The sequence below is a fragment of the Ctenocephalides felis genome, unplaced genomic scaffold (genome assembly GCF_003426905.1).
Source record: "Ctenocephalides felis isolate EL2017-DRISC unplaced genomic scaffold, ASM342690v1 CF-g0.4_SCAFFOLD_03571, whole genome shotgun sequence".
Lineage (NCBI taxonomy): Eukaryota > Metazoa > Arthropoda > Insecta > Siphonaptera > Pulicidae > Ctenocephalides > Ctenocephalides felis.
The window spans coordinates 20,727,814-20,749,807 of record NW_020539725.1 but is presented as its reverse complement, the minus strand read 5'-3'; the positions used below and the strand labels follow the sequence as shown (position 1 = coordinate 20,749,807).

Below are 21,994 nucleotides of genomic sequence, written 5' to 3'. Positions count from 1 at the left end.
TGGGTATATATATATACAATTTATATTTTTATTTTTTTGATTATTTTTTCTTATATTTTAGAAAAATCAATTGAAATTAAATGAGTCATCATTGACTAATTTAGTTGATGAATGTTTTAAAACATTAACTGCCGAAGAGCTAGCTGATATTCATGTTAATGAGGTGGAAAAACAAATTCATGATGCTGAAACTAAATAAAAGAAAACAAACTTGAGCCAAATATTACTGCAATTAATGTATGTATAATATTAATTATAATATGTATATAGCATGTTATATATATATATATATATATATATATATATATATATATACCAAGAGAAAAGCACTTAAATATTTGTATAAATGTTTTTGTAATTTTGTATGTAACATTGAAAACCATCATCAGAAAATAAAGATGAAACATCAAAAATAAATAATAATGGCAATAATATGTATTTAACAATTGATAATTGATCAATTGTTAATTGATTAACTTGAATAATTAGTAAAGCACAAGATTTAATCAAGCCAAATATTTAGACACATAGAGATAATAGAAGATTTAGTTATCGTTTGATTTAAATTAACATATACTTAATAAGATATTTAGTACAAAGATTATCTGTTCTAGATTTTCAATGAGAGCATTGCAAGAGATGAGGATGCGCAAAAAGCTGTATCTCTTGTAACTAGTGAGCTGGAAAGAATAAAAGAACTTTTAAATACTCTGGAAGAGAGAAGAATGGATGAATTTATGACAGGTTTTGGCATTATTGCAATGAAATGTCGAGAGTTTTATAGAATGCTTTCACTGGATGGAGATGCAGATCTTGATCTTGTTGATAGTTATAATCCATTTACCAAGGGAGTTACACTCAAGTAAGTATTTAATTTTTATAACAAACTTCAAATATAAATACACGAAGAAATTATACTAATTTAGATTGGATATATGTTATTTTACAGGGGAAATATAAACTTTTTTTATTTAAAAAATAAAACCCATTTTCTTAGTATGTAAACCTAATTTAATTACTGAGCAAAAAAAAATCATCTAATTGTCTGAGATTTAATATTATTTTAAATATTCCACTTTAGAAAAATTATAATTTATCCAATAGAATTTCCAAGTTAAAAACTGTATTCTTTATACTTATGCTTTTTGGGGCTTATTATAATATTTATTAAGTTTATTATAATTTCATTATTTGCCTTTGAAAATCTTTATAATAATAGATCGAATTTCTAATTTTTTGTTTATATGGTTAATTTTACATGAAAATATCAAACTACTGCTATTTAGTATTTATTTTATGAGTTAGTTAAGAACGTTAACTGTATGTTGTAATTTCATGTATATTGCTGATTTAAAATGCTCTAACTTTTAAATTTTGGAACTAAAGTCGAAAGATTCAATCAAACGTTTCGTTTTCAGTGCTCTACTATATGTGTTTATATTCAATACTTACTTGATTCATCATCTATGATTCAAATAGTTGCAATTCTCTCTAAGATACTAATATAATAAATAAATTTAAATGAAGTATGAAAGTATTTTAGGGTTATTCGTCAAGTATTACGTAAGCAGATTTATTACAATCATTTACCCGCCCCCTTGTCAGCAAAAGTAAGCAAATTTCTTACCAAAAATAAGCAAAATAAGCAAATCAATAAACCCCCCGCCCCCCTATAGTGCTTACGTAATACTTGAACGGACCCTTATGATTAAATTATTTGGCATCAAAATATTTTTTTAGTTCTAGCTTTAATATTACTATATAATTATAAATGTATATAGCCGATTGGCGTGTATATATATATATATATATATATATATATATATATATATATATATATATATACATATATATATATAATATATATATATATATATAATATATATATTGTTGGACACCGCGTTGATGAACAGAAAAGGGGTGTTGGCGCCGCTATATGCAAATCGGTGTTGTTGCTCTGGACCTTCCGACTTTCCTGAAAACTCACTTGCTGAAAATACTTGAAATTGATAAATGAAAAGACTATTTCAAAAACTTCACTTTATTTCACTTTAAGTACAAGGAACTCGGAGGTATTGGAAGAGAAGTGTTTGCCCGGCGACCGACAGATTAAGACTGATTTATTTCATAATTATTAAAACTAAAATCCTTTGAAACGTAGTGGGGATTGTCTCGAATGTTCTATACAACGAAAAGGACAAAGTAATGAATTTAGCTGATTAAACAAAATGTTATTCATGCGAACTTGGTGAGAATTGTTAACTAGGCGGAATGTCGATAATAGGATCTTGCTGAGAATTGTCGATGTAGATTTATGATTTCGTGAGAGAATGTGTAATGTCAGTTACTACGCAGTAGTCTGAGAAAAGTTAATATGAACCGTTAATATCAGCTAAAGCTCAGGGGTTCTAAGATTTCAGTCTGGACTTGTTAGGAATCTAATATTATGACAGTGGTTAGCAACTTATAATATCAGGGGTGTACAACAATATATATATATATATATAATATATATATAAATATGAAATATGAACAAACAGCACTTTTTTTGCACTAGTTTATTAAATAATATTAATTTTACAATTGTTTCTTTTGCTTACAAGCAGAACAAGTTGGAACAGTTAACACACTATGCTACATTCATATTTTAGATTATAATTATAATACACATGATGAGACAAACCTAATCTCGCAACGTTTGTAAAATTAATTTTATTTAATAAATTGGTGCAAACAAGAGCGCTGTTTATTCATATTTATAAATTGATATCTAACCACTCAGATATATATATATATATATATATATATATCAAATAATTTTGATTGTTGTGTTTTATTGGCCATGATTTTTCAATTATATTTTATATTTGCAAATGTTGGTTGAATAACAAAAAATGCAGAAACATCAATATTTTCAGAAGATATAACATTTGCATTTCTTCAAATGCAAATTGCTCAAAAACTTTTTTTATTTACCCCTTAACTTAAAATGACAAGCAGGAATTGTCATTTAATATTACGGGCGATATTCGGGCCAGAAGCATTACGGGCACGGCCCGCTATCGTGAACGCAACTATTACAAAATATTTATTCATACGAAACTATAAAACACAAAATTATTTTTATTTTTGTGATAAACCGTACACTATGAGGGAAAATAGTCACAAACGCCGGGTCTGCTTCAACAACTTTGGGCCGATATTTTCGAATCTAAATCGTAAGTTAAGGGGTTAACTCGTTTTCAAAAATTAGTTTTTTTTAACATTTAAATACTTTAAAATTAAAATGGATATGCATAACGGTTTTTTTATCTACTACCGCTGCTTAGGTCATTTTAACTTACCGAACAAAAAATTCCAAAATTTTGATAAACGTGAATAATAAATATATTTTTCCTGCAGTATTCGCCCCCCTAAGAAATCATGGCGGAGTATAATGCAGCTTTCAGGCGGAGAGAAGACTCTTTCTTCGTTAGCTTTTGTATTCGCTATTCACCATTTTCGGCCATCACCGATGTATCTTATGGACGAAATAGATGCGGCTTTAGATACTCGAAATGTGACTATTGTGGGCAATTTAATACAAGTAAGAAGTGAATTTAACAATACAATTTTACATTATTAATTGTTTATCATTAATTTATTAATGTGACTTGGCTGAACTATAAATGTTTATTTGCAACTTGAACATAAAAATATTACCCTCTCATACTACACCTACTTTTTAATAAGGCACATTTATTTAGGCGCAGATGTATTCTTATTATATGATGTAGCATGAACCCAAAATTATGTAATGAAAAAGAAAAAGAAAAGTGGTAAACAAAAATAAAACTAGTTTGTGTTAGTATTTTGCCTTGAGGCAAGATACATGAACTTCCCAATATGTGTAAATAAACAATAAATCAATCTATAAAATATTAATTAATTCATGAGTAATTTAAAGTATTCCGAGTGGATTTATTACACATAATTGAAAACGAACGAACATGTTAACTCGGAGTATTCTCTAAAAGCAAATTTTCACAAATCAATAATTTTTATAATTGAACCAGATTTCGTAGGACTTTGATGGTTTAGTATGTGCATTGAGACCATGTACCCTAGCGTTATACCAAGTAAGTAAATCGTCTAATTTTAATTTTAGCAAACGTCAAAAAAACTACTCATTTTCTCAAACTTTGATGAATTTTTAAAATTAAACGACTTGTCGTAAGGTAAGTAAGTAACTTATTTCAGTAAGTTCTATAAGACCATGATATATATATCGCCAAACAAAGTTCCATAAAAATCGGCTTAATATTTCAGTAAGTTCTATAAGACCATGATATATATATCGCCAAACAAAGTTCCATAAAAATCGGCTTAAATTTTTTTTCAACAGTTAATTATAAGAAAGCGGCTCGGTAGATTTTCACCTAAAACTAATCAGTATTATTCCTAACTAATATCTTTCGAACATCGATCAACATTTAACACTTTTCATAGAAACGGCTCGGCATATCGTCGCACAAAACTGACAAACTATAGTCCTCATTGAGATACATCAAATGGCTTTTGAATTTTTGAAAACGGTCCAGCCGTTTTTGAGAAAACGTCCATTTACGGCAAAAAATCTGGTCACACACACGCACACACACACACATACATACATGCTTTTTCTAAATTTGGTCTCATTCGATTCAGAATGGCTTGAAACGTCGAGAAAACATAAAATTAGCGAATCGGATTTTTTGATGAAAATATAAACTTCTCCTTCGGGGAAGTTAATACTACAATAATATTGAAAATAATAATGATTATATTTATTATTATTATCATAGAATATAATTTATAATATAAATAATATAAACACATAATAATAAAAATATCATTAAATGGATAATAAAAATTATAATTAATAATAAAAACAGTAAAAAAATATAAATAAAAGAATGAAATTGGTTAATATATTATGATGTTTCTAAACTGAGATAGAATCACTACAGAAAGTTATACTTCTGCTCCAAGCAATTGAGATTCAGATTTTTTAAAATTACAGTGTTAAAAGTTTCAAGCAACTTTATGTTGTGTTGTTGTTTTTAATGTAATCGTTTCTTAAATGAGTAAATAAATCAAAGAAATTTTCAAGGTAATTTAATCTTTTTTAATTATATTTGTTTTATGTGTTATCAAATATCGATGAATCATTTTTTTATAAAATGTAATACTTACAGCACCTTTCGGATCATACACAGTTCATAGTAATATCATTACGTGAATCAATGTTTAGACTATGTAATCGCTTGGTAGGAATCTACAAAGTGGAGGATTGCACTGGCTTTATGGTGATAAACAACATAACAATACTCAACCAAATTCAAATGAGCATCCTCCTTCAAATAATCGTAAATTGTAAGTATTAGCTAAAATCTTTTATTCTAAGATCTTTAAAGCTAAAATCTTTAGTCCTTAGTAAAAGAGGCTTGATTTTGATATCATTGTATTACCATAGTTGAAATTAAGATAGTACTCTATATCTATTCATTATATGTTTTGATTTAAATGTAGTCATATAATCTATGTTAGATATGAAGAAATATAAATCAATCCTAAAATGTGTATAATTACTTTATTATATAAAGACACAATTAACATGTATTAAAATTGATATTGTAATTAATTTTATCCTTTTCAGATTAAATTTTCAATACACCCGTGAAGACTCTAATCTAGTTGAAGTAATAATGAAAAACCAAATATTTATTGAAAATCCAATCATCATGCCTATTTGTGATGAAAGTACTTCTAATATTGATAATGATATTTCATCATCTTCATCATCTTCACCACCCCCAAGTAAGAAAACAAAGATACAATAATATTATTCTTATTCGAAATATATATTTAAAATAGATTGTTAGTTCCACTAATTTATATTTTTATTACTTAAATGAAATATTAAAGTATATATATATTATAGTATCTTGTTTTTATTTTGAATGTAATGACTGGTGGTAGGATGCGATTGGATTGTTTGATATGGTCCTGTGCTAGAGGGCAGAGAACAGGATATATGTATCTAAAGCATCTTAAGCGGTTGATAACATATAATTTTTTACCCAACATTCAGTTTAAAAACTTTTTTTGTCGTAACACATCGTGGTCAGTGTCATCTCGTTCCTGGCCAGCTTGATGGGATGGTATTATTTCTATTTTCTTAGATTTTATGCGAAACTTTAACAGTAAGTTTTTTTTTTTTATTATTAAATTCGTAAATTGGTATTTTTTTTTTTATTTTCATAATTTTTAACCATCACCATTTTAAAAAAAAGTTATTTTCAATTATTTACAAAAAACACTTTCTTTTGAACCATTTGATTGTTTAAAAAAATCCATAAAATTGTACGATTAAAATTACTATAATCTATTTCATAATAATTAATGATTTGGAAAAAAAATTTTGGGGAAAACCATGGACTATGATTTTTTGTGAAAAAACTTTGGGGAAAAAATTTTTGGAAAAAAATTTTGGGGAAAATTTTTTTTTTGGAAAAACTCTATATGTATAAATATTTTTGAATATTTCATAAAAATAAAACGGCAATAACTTTGTTAAAAAATCCGTGGATAGAAAAATATAATCAACAACTAATTGGACAAAGTCTTTTTGATGAAAAGGACGAAATTATCCTGTTTGATGAGCTTTCAGGGCGTGTACCACTGCAAAACAACGAAGTCTTTGGTTGTAACATCGTAATTTTAGCAAAAAAATGGATTTGTTTTTACAATTTTCGTAATGTTTTGACTGATTCCAAAAGATTTTTGGGACGCTGATTTTAAAAATGATATTCGTTTTTGAATAAATCCACATAAACTCCGCGAAAAATGAAAATCTTTTGTTGCAAAATCGATTTTTTTTAAAAAAGTTTTTTTTGCGATTTTCAAAATGTTTTGATTGCATTTGATAGATTTTGAATCGCTGAATTCGAAAATGTAATCCATTTTTAGATAAATCCACATACATCCTCCGAAAAATCGAAATCTTTGGTTGCAAAATCAAAATTTTACTAATGAAATGAAATTGTTTTTCGCAATTATCAAAATGTTTTGACCGATTCTGATAGTTTTCGAGGCGCTGATTCCGAATTTGAAATCGGTTTTTGGAAAAAAAAATCCTTCCACCCCTACGACCAACTTGAAGTTTGAAAAATTGACAACTTTGAAGCTGATTTAAACTATGAAGCTGATGATAAATTTGTAATTTTTTTGGTTTGGTATAAAGATTGTACCTTAGTCTACACAATTCATTCATTAAAATTATCAATTTCATTCATTAAGGGTCTTAAAATTGCTTTTGAAAGTCATGATTTTGGCCAATTTTGGCTGCCCCTGAAAAACCGGTTTTGTATGGGAAAAATAGTAAAAGTTGTAATTTTTTTAAATTACACCAAAGTAGGTTTGGTTTACTGCTAACCAGGCGTAAATACGAATTTATTAAAAATTATTCTCCTACTATTTCTTATATATATATATATATATATATATATATATATATATATACACATATATATATGCATATATATTGCTATCGCTGGCCTAAACCGCATGTTTACGACCTCGGCTATTTGCTCGCTCGAAACCACATATTTTTAGGAAACTTATATCTTTCATTTAAAAATAACACTTTATATTTTGGCAAATAGCAAAGGGTTCTGCATAACCAGTTGGCCGAGGTCGTTAAGTTACCACTACGGTTGGTCGTTGTTTCTCGGTTCAAATCCGAGAGAGATATATAAAGAGATGACGAAGGTTGAGGAAGAACGCGGGAAAGAGAAGGGTAGAGGTTCTGTGTAGGATATATATGCTTTATTCAAATCCAATATTAATCCAATATTAATACAGTATGGGAGAGGTTCTGTGTAACAAATTGGCCGAGATCGTTAAGTTACCACTACGTTGCTCAATGTTCGTTGGTTCAAATCCTCAAATAGGTTTGAAAAATCGAATATCTAGTTTTTCATAATTGTCAAATAATAGTTCAAAATAATAAATTCAGGTGGCGCATTTCGACCTTGACACTTAGAATATTTCTGAAAAACTCAAGGTTCGCACTTGACTGTAAGAGAGATATATAAAGAGAGAGATGACGAAGGTAGAGGAAGAATGGGGAAAAGAGAAGGGTAGAGGCAGGTGATGAATAAGAGAGATGTGTATGATATATATACTTTATTAAAATTCAATATTAATACATGATAAGAATATAAAAATAACTATTATAATCAATATATCAAATAGCCGAGTGGTTAAGGTGACCGCATACTCGGTGACATCACTCTGGAGGCACAAAGTGAGATGGATCGAATCCAGCTGGAGACGACGACGACCAACTCTGAAGCAGAAAAAATGGAGCAGTGCTGGTGGCTGGCTGTTGGCAGACGCGCGAAGGTCCTGAAACATACACGCGAAGTGATGGTCAACCTGAGGTTCATGATGCGAGAGGTTACACACAGAGAGACACATTGCGGACGATGCATGCCGAACCCAAAGATCTTCAAAAAATACCACAACATGTGAAAGAACAACACCAAAAAAGGAAAAAAATATGAAAAAAAAGCGAAAAAAGGGGAAAAAGAAGGAGGAAGAGGGAGAAGGAAGAGGTGGGAAGCCTAAAAAAACCCCCTAAGTCCCAGATAAAAATTTCTCTTTTCTGTTCAACGTTGAAACTTTTTTATGTTTTTTAGTGTTCCCTCACACCAATTCCCAAAGCCAACACTCGAATGAAATGAAGTCCACGTTGAAATTTTCACAACGAGAAAAAATTACTGGGACTTAGTTAAAATTTTTAACTTTGCCCCAATAAAATTTTCTCGTTATGAAATTTTCAATGTGGGTCTCATTCATTCGAATGTTGGCTTTGGGATAATATAGCATGCATAAATAACTCGTTTGTCTTAATCGAAAAGGTTTCACAAAATTTGGACTTAGAAAAAAAAATTATCTGAAAGGACTTAGAAAAAAAAAATTCGTTGAAAGAATTATTTAATTAATCGATAAAATGAAGTGATATTAATCGAATCAAAATTGTTTATATGACTTGATAAAACATGTGAAACCTTTACAATTAATCGAGACAAAAACAAATATGGTTGACTTGAATAATATACAAATTATTGGAGCCTTAAGAGAAATTCAATAAGCCTTAAGAGAGCCTTAAGCCTTAAGAGAAATTCAATAAAGCCTTAAGAGAAATTCAATAAAACTTGTAAAATGAAATAATAAAAAAAGTTCAAAAATTTGAACATTAAAAACTTCAAAACTGTTTAAAGCTGATTGTTATCCTTTAAAAATTGAGTTAAATAATTTTTACAACTTGAATCGAATAATAAACTCGTAAACAAAATTATGTTTTGTCTAATCATTCAAGTCAACTATTTAAAACTTCGATTGCAAGTCTTGATCAAAATTGTTTTCAGTAATAAAAGAATAAAAATCTATCATTTAGCTATGCAGCAATATAATTGAATAAATTTAAAATAAAACTACAATAAAAGACTTTTAAAAGCTGCATTTAATTAACAATTTGGTAAATTGTATTGAGTATTTGAAATATTTTGATCAAAACCAACAATCGTATTTTCCATAAATAAGAATGTACATGCAGACAATGTCGCTACAGGGAAGACACATGATTCTTGATACTAGAAATGTAATTTTAAAAATTGTTTCCGTAGAATAATGAACAAGAGGTGTTATAAGAAAGAAATTTTTGTAACAAAGTGAATTTGTAATTTGTAATTTGTAACAAAATACCATCAATTTAAGGGTTACATAAGGAGGGGTGCTAGGGCCACTTCAACGAACAAGTAATCAATGCATTCAAAAAGCTGTATTGGTTAACTAATAATTTGGTAACAAAAATTTAATATGAATCATAATTCTGAATTCCACACAAAATCTGCTATTCATAGAACAAAAAATTTGTGATTGACTATTTATGGAATTGTAATATAATAAATTACTTTCAATGTAATTGATACATACGAGAAGTACAAATTTTATTGTTTAATATTGATTTAGAACATATATAAAGGCACTTGTATAAATAAATAAAAAAAGACTGAATCAACATGTATTCCCCATAACAAATTAAATAAGAACTTAAGTCTTTTACACATATATCTGCCAAATTAATTTAAAATCTTTTATTTGCATAATTATATTCATTGAACAAAAAAAAGATTGTATAAAGTATACTATGTAAAAAATGATATTGACTCGAATATTATGATATAAACAATATTTTCAGCAGATATATGTATATAATTATATTAATAATGCACGAGTCAGTAAATATTCCACTAAAATATATACAGATTGCTTTATAAATGATATTGAATAACAAAGTGACAAGTTCTCAAGGCACCTTCAAATTAATTTTCATTTATTAATTTCATTTAATATGAAAAACAAGCGTTAAATACATAATTAATAAGAAATATTATTGATACAAACATAAAATGTAGCATGTAACACAAACTAGGTCAATAATTGTAAACTCCTTTCAGAACATAAGTTATAAGTAATATCTTTTTATGAATTTCTATTGAAATTATAGTTTCACTAAAGACGACAAACAATATTGTGTTGGAGTAAAGATTTTCAAAATCATTTGACTGCTTTAAATTCAAAATTAAGAAAAACTTAATTCATATATATATATATATATATATATATATATATATATATATATATATATACACCTAAGTCTGTTTTTACACGGAGATTGGTTCCAGAAGAATCCGTGTAAAAAAAAAAACGTGTAAAAAAAGACATTGATCTTATACAAAATGGGTGATTTGTTCCTAATCTCTAAAACCTATTAAAATTGGTGAAAAACAAGAATTTTTAGAACAAGAATTAAATTATTGCTATTCACATTTGCTTTGACCAGTAAAATTGTTTGTACGCGCTAAAGGGGAATTCACTTAAATCTTTAAGCTAGTGTTCGCCAACTATCGATACTATCGATGGTTTCAGACTTTTTTCTTTCATAAATACTTTTTTGTGATATGAACATACTTCGCAAAAATCGAATTTGACAAAAAAAATTTAAGTACATAAAATTTCAAATCGTGCTAAATGGAATAAAATCCTGTGAAAATATTAAAAATATTCAATTTTCAAACCGTGTTATATCAAAACCGTGTACAAAAAGACCGTGTAAAAACAGACTTAGTTGTGTATATATATATATATATATATATATATATATACATATATATATATATATATATTATACATATATAAGTTAAATATTGAATATTTAAAACACAAAAGGTGCAACAGATCTGTATATAATTCTAGAAAAATATTCTTTGATTCGCTATGTATAAAACATGCTTTGCACTTACATTGTTAGATATCCTCTGCAGCAGCTCCCAAAACATTGGGTCATTACTGGAACCACCTCTGGAGCATCTGCCAGAAATCTCAAGTACTCGACACAAAATCACTACTTTAGAACCAGTACATAACTTTAGTCTTTTACAAGTCTATTTGACCTGTAGCTATTGTCCGAGTAAAATATTTACACAATTACGCGACACAAAACTTATATTAGAGACTTTCGTGAATTTAGAATTCGATAAAAACAGATATGTGGTAGAAGTACTTAAGTATAACCTACAAAGGCACATATATAAATTATACTATTGATAATTGCATGTATATAATTAAAGGATACATTGGCGCTGTAAATAAATTGTACTCAAGTGTAACCTACAAAAACACATATATAAATTATAATATTGATAATTGCATGTATATAATTGAAGGATACATTGACGCTGTGAAAAAATGGTTTAATTATAAAATTGATTTAAAATCGAGACCCTGAAAGAGATACTTATCAAACTATTCAAGGTACACCTAGGTACTTCGACAACACACCCAATTTTTTTACTTTTTATGAACATTTCGCGATGAATTTCCTATATCATTATTATCTGCTAAATTAATTAAACGAGTTGATGTACAAATTAACAGAATCCAATCAAAGATTTAATTAAAAAGTCTTAATTAACGCAAGAACATGTTAATTCACGAAAATTTCGTTGACAATCGAAGCAATTAAAGTTAGCAACATGTGTCAAATAGTCTGTGGCCACTTGTATAATTTAAAGCGCGAAATTCAAATAGAAATTTAAAACATTGTGAAATTCACCTATTCGAATATATACAGTAGAAGGCAATGTGTATAGTCTTTGGATATGTGATATGAATATATACGGTAAAAAGAGCAAATTCTTTAGATATGTGATAGATAAATTCATAGATAAAAGAAGAGTATAGATAATTTTTCATATAAAAATTGTAGATTTTACACTTTTACATTTTTATATAAAAAATGTAGAAATATGTACACTTTGCCTTTTTACCTTATATATTCATATAACATATCCAAGACTATACACATTGCTTTAAAATCATAACCACGAATGTAGACAAACATTTTTCTTTTTTGATGTTAAAATGTGCAGTCCTCATAGACCTTATACAATTTGTATTGTATAAGGTCTATGGCAGTCCTGCATTAGTTTATGTTGTGTTTATTAAGGTGCATCCACACCTAACGAACGAACACGAACGAACATGTCAAACAAGAAAATACAAAGAAGAACGAACAAGACCACGAACGAACGCAAAAAATTCCAAACAAACGCCTCAAAGCAGTGAGGGCTTGAATCTTTTTGTTCGAGGATGTACCGTGAAACGTCAGATTTATTATTTAAAGTGGCGAGAAAGAGCAAAATTATTTAAAGTCATCAAATTTACAAAATTTGTCAATAACATCAATATCTTATTATAAACACAACAAAAACTAATGCAGGACTGCACATTTTTACATCAAAAAATAAAAATGTTTGTCTATATTCGTGGTAGCGTCCACACTGCACATACGAGAACAAACATGAACGAACAATTTCCTTTGATGTACCGACAAGTTGCGGAACATTGCTCGCCATGTTTGTTTATGTTCGTTCGTGATTGTTGTGGCATCCACACTATGCTGTTGTCGTTCGTTCTGGTACGTTCTTTTATTTTCGTTCGTTAGGTGTGGACGCACCTTTAAAGATATTGCTGTTATTGACAAATTTTGTAAATTTAATGACTTTAAATAATGTTTCTCTTTCCCGCCACTTTAAATAATAAATCTGACGTTTCACGGGACATCCTCGAACAAAAAGATTCAAGCCCTCACTGCTTTGAGGCTTACTTGTTTATCTATGGCTTTAGCATTGTTTGGAATTATTCGCGTTCGTTCGTGTTCGTGTTTGTTTTTCTGTATCTTCTTGTTCGTCATGTTTGTTCGTTATCGTTCGTGAGGTGTGGATGCACCTTTACACATATATTCAACCCTAGACAATAATAATGTATTCCTCGATGAACAAATTGTGATTACGATTAATAAACAATGCTGATTACCATGTTTTCAAGCCATTGTCCATTAATTTGGTTTTTGTGACTATTTGATTTGTTTCGACAGAGCGAAATTGAATGCCTCTTGACTAATTCTAGATGTTCTAAGGTCTTCTTCCACAATATAAAAAATGAGGTTATATTCTCATAATCAAGTATAACATTTGCATGTTATGTATATAAATTAAATTTATTTACTTCTGATTTTTATTTATTTGTAACACAATCGCACATTTGATTTTAAATTAAATTCACGTTAATCAAGTTCGCTATTGGCTATTAAGCACTTATCAATTTACAAGTGTCTCGTTTATTTTAAGACAGCATTAATGAATTTTATTAAGTGTTCCAAGGATGCATTAAATGTGTCCGAAGTGAATGATCTTGTATCACATACAGATTCCAGTTCTGACCTTCTATTTGTTGAAAGGAATAAAGTTATTATGCAAAGTTTTGATGATGAAACAGAAAATGATCAATTTAAAAATTATTTTCATCACACTTGTTTTGAAATTCGTTCTAAATGGAAAAGTATACTGCACATTGCCATATACAAAAAAATAGGGTTATTAAATATAAATGAAATTAGCTTTATTGTAGCTGTTAGTTCATCATCCGTGTCAGATGCTGCAGATGTTATTCAGTTCGCTGTAAATAAAATTAAATCATTTGATCCATCAGATTTCATAGATGATACTTATGGCAATATTCAATACAAAAATCAGAATAAATTAAATCATGATTTAGTTGAAATTGATGATGTATCCCCGGATTTAATTCAAATCAAAGCCAATAATTTTGAAATTAATAGAAGGATTAAAAACTTCATTCAAATGAAAAGGACAGCCATAAACCAAAGAAATATTAAGGAATTTGTTCAAATTAATTTAATGAAAGCTTCTAAGCAAAACATTTCCAATGAGAATCAGTGTGCAAGAGTTGATGCAGTTCTATGGAAAAGATCGGACTCAAAAAGTCATTTGAAAATACATAAAGTAGTAAATGAATGGGGACCCCAAATTTCAAAGTCCTCAACTAATATTGATGAATGTATTAGTAAACATACTTCTGACTTGCCAATTTCAGTTAATGAGCGTATCACAAATTGTGAGAAGCATGTTGGTGTGGATCGTCCCTTGTCTTCTGATATATATGCTAGATTGAAACATATAGAGGACAGAATTTTAGAATTAGATTCAATTTCTCCTGAATACTCCAACTTCTGGAAAAATGATTCTGCAAAGTTACCTCAACAGATAGACAAATACACAAATTTCAATAAGAATATCAAATTTCATACTAGAACTAAATACAGCATGGAAGATTTACATAATAAAATATCAGAAATCAAGAAAAAAGTTAAAACTGACTCTAGTTATCATTCTGATATGTAATATCATATATATATATATATATATATATATATATATATATATATATAAATACATTATTATTAATAAAACAAATTAGTATCTAATAAAATATTTTGCATTAATAGAAAACTTTTATTTATATATATTTTTTAATAAGTGGTTTATGATTTTTCATAAAATTAACAGAATTTATATATTCTTATATATATAAAAATATTCTCAATATAAACTATAAAGTATATACATAAAACTATAAAGTTTTATATAAAAGTTAATTTCCAATTTACAACAAAATACATTCTATTTGCCTTATAATTTTCACTGCCTATGCAATGTGTTGGTATGAGGATAGGTTCTTTCATATATATAGTTTATACAATGTCCAAAAAATCTAAAAAGAAGAGAATGCCATTCCTAATATTTATATTTAATAATTATTACAGTTTGTATTAACCCATAAAATAATATCAAATGGTTTAAGATCTAAAATAATATACAAAATCAATCATATTTTTAAAGTCAATTAAATCAAGCGGTACTATGATAAAATATATTGAACTAATAAATATACACACACACACACATATATATATATATATATATATATATATATATATATATATATATATATATATATATATATATGAAAACTACTATGTAAACTTTTACAATTTTGAAAAGTATTTTAATTTTTAGTTAACTGAAAAATGAATACATTAATAGTAAAGTGTTATCGCACTAAATGGACAAATTGTTTTAATATGTAATAGGTTTTTTGAAATAACTTTATCGACATTCATTATATTGCACCGGCTAAGGAAGGTTTTGTAGATTGCATCTGATTTCTAATTATAAGAATGTTAACATTCTTTTTTCACGTCTTGTTAATATCATAAATCAGCGTTCAGGTTTGTATTAGTATCCGTTATTGCGTTTGATTCTGGTTTATTATATGATTTAATAAAAGAGTCTGCAATCACTCGATCGAGACCACTATAAGTAAGATCGGGTTTTACAGCTTGCGACTTCGAAACCATTGAGGAATTCATCTGAAAAATATATTTTTTGCATTACCTACACTCATCAAACATTAGGACCATCATTCAATCATTTAGGCTAATTTGCATTATTTGTTTAAGTTTTCTGGATAGCTATTATTAAATATGACTCTTAAACTAAGTTAATAGCATCCTTTCCTCTCTGTTTATATTTAATTTTTTTCTATTATTATTTTCAACATTTCGGTGATTTGGGATATGTCCCTTTCTTCAGCAACTTAATGACAACCATTTTGCAATTCAAACACTCAACTAAACATCAAAACTCACTAAAAACTTATTTAAAAATTCATCAAATTCATTAGTGAATTTTGTTGCATGTCGAGTGTTTGAATTGAAAAATTGTTATTCTTAAAGTTCCAGAAGGAGGGGAGATCCCATGTCCCCGAGACGTTGAATAAAGTGATGAAAAAACTAGTGGGGTGCATGGCATCGTGCCTTAAGGCAAATTGCTGTATTAAAAATCTTGGTACAGAACCCGAAAAAAATTACACAAAGTGTGTACACACTATTAAAATCTCTATAAAATATCTGATAATTTGATGCACATATGTCCAATAAACATTTATGACCGCCAAATGACATTTTCTGACTTATTTTTATAGAGAGTCTCTAACCGCTGGACCTGCCTTCCCAAAAATTCAATCAGTCCTTCATCTTGCCGTACGTCAATACAAGTAAAATGTTTTTTAAATTATTAAAATCGGACGCTCTGTTCTCCTAAAAACTGAGTTACCGTTTTTGGCACGTTTTGCCCGTATCTTTAAGCCGGCCACAGACGTAACTGTATACTTGCGCAACCTGCGACTTGCGCATGTATTCTGTAGCGTCTGTGGGGTGTTTTTTGCGCAACTTGACAGACTGGTGCAAGCGAGTAGACATGAGCACTTTTTCATTATTTTAATTGCGCAATCATTCAAGTCGGCAAGTTCATTCGTTGGCCGCGTGTGGCGGGCGTGTGGCAGCACATGTCCCGTTTTAAATTTTACTTTGTAGCGAATTCATAATACAAGTTTATGAAGTTATCGATAATTAAAAGTTATTAAATTAGCCCTCTGAACACTTTGAATTCTCTTCTGATCCTGTAAATGCATAAATTAATAAAAAAGATATATTTTTAGGTTATGTTTTGACATTTATTATTTGACATTTGTGATATGCTTGCGCAAGTACTTGAACATAAAGCCGGCCACATACGTAACTGTATACTTATGCAACTGAATGAATGCGCAATCAGGCGTATTTTCACAGCGCCCACAGACGGTTCAAGTTTATGTTCAAGTACTTGCGCAAGCATATCACAAATGTCAAATAATAAATGTCAAAACATAACCTAAAAATATATTTTTTTTATTAATTTGTATATTTACAGCATCAGAAGAGAATTCAAAGTGTTCATAGGGCTAATTTAATAACTTTTAATTGTCGATATATTCATAATCTTGTATTATGAATTCGCTACAAAGTAAAATAGTAACGAGACATGTGCTGCCACACGCGGCCAACGAATGAACTTGCCGACTTGAACGATTGCGCAATTAAAATAATCGAAAAGTGCTCATGTCTACTCGCTTGCACCAGTCTGTCCAGTTGCGCAAAAAACACGCCACAGACGCTACAGAATACATGTGCAAGTCGCAGGTTGCGCAGTTATACAGTTACGTCTGTGGCCGGCTTAAACTTGAACCGTCTGTGGGCGCTGTGAAAATACGCCTGGTTGCGCATTCATTCAGTTGCGCAAGTATACAGTTACGTCTGTGGCCGGCTTTAGAACGGGCTGAACCTGCTTCGCCAAAAGCTAATCAGCACGCCCCATTATCAATACGAATCGAATGTTTTTTTTAATTATTCAAATCGGTTGATCGGTGTTCCCAAAATCGTCGACGAAAATTTGTATTCGCACACACATACACATACATCCATTTTTCTAAGGTATGCCAGAATGTTCAAAAACCTTTTCGGTGTTCCCAAAATCGTCGACGAAAATTTGTATTCGCACACACATACACATACATCCATTTTTCTAAGGTATGCCAGAATGTTCAAAAACCTTTTAAACGTAAAGATATATAAAAAATTTCATTTTCGATTTTTTTGCAATTACTATAACTTACCGTACGGGAAGTTAATTAAAATAAATGAAAACAATGAAGAAAAAGACCTTTAGTTCAGAAGTTTAAAACTCATAATTAATAATAGCTATTCAAAAAACTTAAACAATATTTGTTTACATTGTATGTATATAGTTTAAGAATGAAAAGTCCAAAAGATTTTTTGGACTCATCAGACTACCATATGCAAAATAAAAGTGTATAAATAAAAATTAATTATTATGCATATATTATAATATGCATCAATAGATCAATACGAATATTAATAACATGAATCCATACAAATATCAGCATAATGAAAAATAGATAATTTAGGTAAAAGCTTTAGCAATAATAACTACGTTTGATTTGAAATGCATCTGTGAAATTAAATGCATATAATATATATTGCACGTATGCATAATACGCTTATTGTTATTTGAAGGATCTACTAAATACAAATAATTTAAAACAGCAAACCTAACTGAATAGTTAAAAATGCTGATGAAAATACTAATATTTTATTCAATAATAATTTTGAACAAAAATGCCAGCGGTGATATAAAAATAGCCGAAAATGTATATATACAAAATTTTAATCACATTGTAACATTCTTAAAAAATCAGATGAAGGTAAAAATTGATTTTATCTATAGAATAAATTATTATAGAATTGCTAATACAGAACTATTTAGACGATATATTTTATAACATGGTATATAAATAAAATATGTAAAACTGTTCTTAAAATTTCGAAGTATTTACGAAATACTATTTACATGATTGATAACTCATTCAAATCATTTATCGTTTTTATGAAATTACATCCATTATGTAATGTTGAAATTTTGCAGAAGTTGTATGATGTTGAGATAATATGCGAAAAAGATACTATTTCGAAGCCATTATTTGATACATTCAACCACTTATACAAAGGAATTTTAAATTTGCCAGCGATTAACACCGTTTTAAAATCAGCTGAGTAAGTAATGAAAATGCAATCAATATCCCACAAATATCAATTCATTTATACATTATTAGGAACATAAAACCCCGCCTTGGTGACATAAAATTTGATATGACAAGAAGTTATATAATAATATCAGATACACAATATTTTGTGGAGCATTTATAGCTAGATATTGGAAAAAAATCTCCGCAATCTACTATCATTGTGATGCTGTCCAAGTTGCAAGCACAATCGATTCAGGATTTACTTGAACGAGCTTGGAAAATTTATTATATGCTTGATGTGATTATTCTACAATATCACAATATTAACGAAAAAGAACAAATAAAACATCAAGTATCGTTTTATCAACCCTTCTTAGTTATTGGCGGTAAAAGAGGGTCTGTAACTGATATTGTATTAAATGACGGGTCCAGTGGCATATTTGGCATCAAAAAAAGATTAGAAGAACGTTTTCATAACTTGCATGGGTATCCTTTGAAAACTTGCGAATTTCATTTAAAGGTTGCATCTCTAGAAAACAATGTAACAGTTGGACCAAATGTTGACCAGACGTTTGCAGCTTTACAGAAGTCAATGAATTTTAAAGAAGTGTATTTGCCTATTTCAATGTGCGCCTATGAGAGTTATCTTTCAAATTCATCGTTCAAAGGATCTTGGGAACAGATGGAGCTGGGAAATATCGATTTTATTATGGAGAATAGAAGATTGCAAGCTATCAATTGGTCAAATGTAGTGCTACTGAAACCAATAATCGAAGTTAGGTTTACATTTGTTATGGCAAAGATATATGAAAATTATGGAGAATTATTACTTCGAAGCTTAGGCATTAATAATCTACTAATGTTTATTTTTACGTACATTCTCATAATTATTACATGGAAAATTTTAGACATTGCAAATAAAAAACTATTTGCATTTGTGAGAGGCGAAAGCTGTATAGAGCTCATTATAAAAGTTATTGGAACAAGTTTATTAGTATCGCAAACATATAATGCACGATGCAATCAAAGCCCTATAGTAATGACATTATTATATTTTTCATTAATTACAACTTCTATATTTCAAGCAAATATAGTAAGTAGTATAACTACCCCAAAAAACATTTACGATATTAATACCTGGGAAGAACTAGACGCTACCGATTTATCTTTGACAACCATATCACCTTTAATGAATTTCCTCAAGTCAATTTTGAATGCTAAAATAGAATCGGGTCATTTATCGCCAAACATTATGAGTAGACTAATTGAAAATAATGACGATGCTATTAGAGATGTATGCAATCATAAAACATCTGCATTTTTCATAGACGATGTACATGCAAGACAATACCAATTGATTAATTGCGGCGATAAATCCAATAAGAAACGTATTCACTTAATGCCTTATGAAATATTTCCTAAAAATTATGTCACAAAGTCGGCAGCCAAAAATTTACCTTTTCTGAAACGATTCGATTGGATTTTGTCAAGCATTTTTGAGAGTGGATTAATAAATAAATGGAGAGATGATATGTTTAAGAAAAACTCACTTCCTTTCATAAAAAATATGTCACTTGATGAAAGCGATGCGTTATTCAACATGCAACAATTACAATTTATTTTTATGGTTTGGTTTTATTTATGCATCTTTAGTATTACTGTATTGTTTTTGGAAATATTGTTACATGTTTTTTTGTCTAAATAATTTTATTTGTTCAAAAAATATTATTTCACAACCAGCTTTTATTAAATGGTGAAAATCCAAGTGTGTCCTCACATTTAAAACTGAAAATTTTGATTTGAATTTAAGCTCAATAAGAAAAACTATAGATAATAAATGCTGTATGTCTTATATATTCTTTGTTCATTGTGTAACCAGCGTAAAATTTTCTGAAAGTTATAAATAAACATTATTTGTATTCAATAGTTTATGTTTTCGCCAAAAAATCCAATTCGCTAACTTTAATCTTTCTCGAAGTTATTCTGGATCGTTTACTCAAATTAAAAAAGTATATGTAAATGAAATAGCAGTATATCCCTCTACTCCACTAATCCTGAGGGGGGCCCAAATGGGAAATATGTATCAGTATGAGATTTTCTTACCGTTTGACTTCCGACAACATTTTTTACATAATCAAAAGGTAAATTGATTGGATCGGAGGCAGGCCTCATCCTGCTACTGGCGTCATGTCGTTTCGACGATCTCTGAATGCTTCCTGGTATTATCTGAAATGAAAAATTGAATCGTATTTTCATTGTGGCTTATTGAATTATAATTATGTATTATAATGCATTACGTTGGGAGAATTTTGATAAAACTTTACATGTGGAGATTACAGAAACGGCGCCAGCTATTTTCGAAATATAATATATACGAGGTCTGTTCAAAAAGTTTTCGTAATTTTCGTTTTTTCAAAAAAATATTTATTTATTCGTCTACATTAATGTGGTCCCCTTCAAAGTAGTCCCCCCCAGATATAATACACTTATGCCAGCGTTTTTTCCAATTTTCGAAGCACCCTTGATATTCACTTTTTGATATGTCCTTGAGCACTCTCGGCGATTTTCTTCAATCGAGGAAAACCGCCGTCCTTTCATGGGTCTCTTCAACTTTGGGAATAGGAAAAAGTCACACGGAGCCATATCTGGTGAATTTTTGCACTTTGCAACACTTTATTTCATTTTTTACGCAAAATTTAATACAAATTCTTTGACTTTTTCAATTCTTCCATTGTAAAAATCGCCGAGCTCAGAAAAACACGTCGAACCTTAGCGACTACCACAGACAAAGTAAACAGTGAATATAGCTGAAATTTTCATCATACTTTAGGGGCATGTATACCAACACAATTAAAAAAAAATTTTGACAATCAGACACTCCAGACCCGCGAAATTTAATTATTAGTAATTCCGGGTACTTTTTGAACAGACCATGTATATATTGTATATATATATATAATAATAATATATATAATATATATATAACAATATATATATATATTGTTACAGTATATTTACAAGTAATTAAACATATTCGCAAGTTGCATTCGAAAGTTAT

The 21,994-nt window shown here is 28.9% G+C and overlaps 3 protein-coding genes across 3 annotated transcripts in view; 2 read left to right on the top strand and 1 right to left on the bottom strand.

Annotated features, from left to right (window-relative positions):
- Positions 1-200: 200 nt before the first annotated feature.
- On the top strand, positions 201-5,861 carry LOC113385770 (structural maintenance of chromosomes protein 4-like). Its single transcript, XM_026623607.1, has 5 exons — positions 201-237; positions 615-862; positions 3,403-3,586; positions 5,217-5,398; positions 5,678-5,861. Exons 2-5 carry the CDS (start codon positions 726-728, stop codon positions 5,859-5,861), a joined length of 687 nt encoding a protein of 228 aa, XP_026479392.1. The 5' UTR covers positions 201-237; positions 615-725.
- Positions 5,862-13,790: 7,929 nt separating this feature from the next.
- Positions 13,791-14,855, top strand: LOC113385769 (molybdopterin synthase catalytic subunit-like). Its single transcript, XM_026623606.1, has one exon. It carries the CDS (start codon positions 13,791-13,793, stop codon positions 14,853-14,855), a length of 1,065 nt encoding a protein of 354 aa, XP_026479391.1.
- A 6,121-nt stretch (positions 14,856-20,976) lies between these two features.
- Positions 20,977-21,994, bottom strand: part of LOC113385767 (calnexin-like) — a gene marked incomplete at its 5' end in the record, with an annotated part of 6,053 nt that continues 5,035 nt past the window's right edge. Inside the window, 1 exon segment of the mRNA XM_026623605.1 lies at positions 20,977-21,162. Coding sequence (XP_026479390.1) covers positions 20,977-21,162 — 186 coding nt within the window.

What these genes read in the sequence shown, in the direction of transcription:
- LOC113385769 (XM_026623606.1), top strand. Translation starts at nt 13,791, where the DNA reads ATGAATTTTATTAAGTGTTCCAAGGATGCATTAAATGTGTCCGAAGTG.
- LOC113385770 (XM_026623607.1), top strand. Translation starts at nt 726, where the DNA reads ATGGATGAATTTATGACAGGTTTTGGCATTATTGCAATGAAATGTCGA. An exon ending in ACCAAGGGAGTTACACTCAA is followed by an intron (nt 863 to 3,402) that starts GTAAGTATTTAA and finishes TTTTTCCTGCAG; the next exon opens with TATTCGCCCCCCTAAGAAAT. An exon ending in CAAATAATCGTAAATTGTAA is followed by an intron (nt 5,399 to 5,677) that starts GTATTAGCTAAA and finishes TATCCTTTTCAG; the next exon opens with ATTAAATTTTCAATACACCC.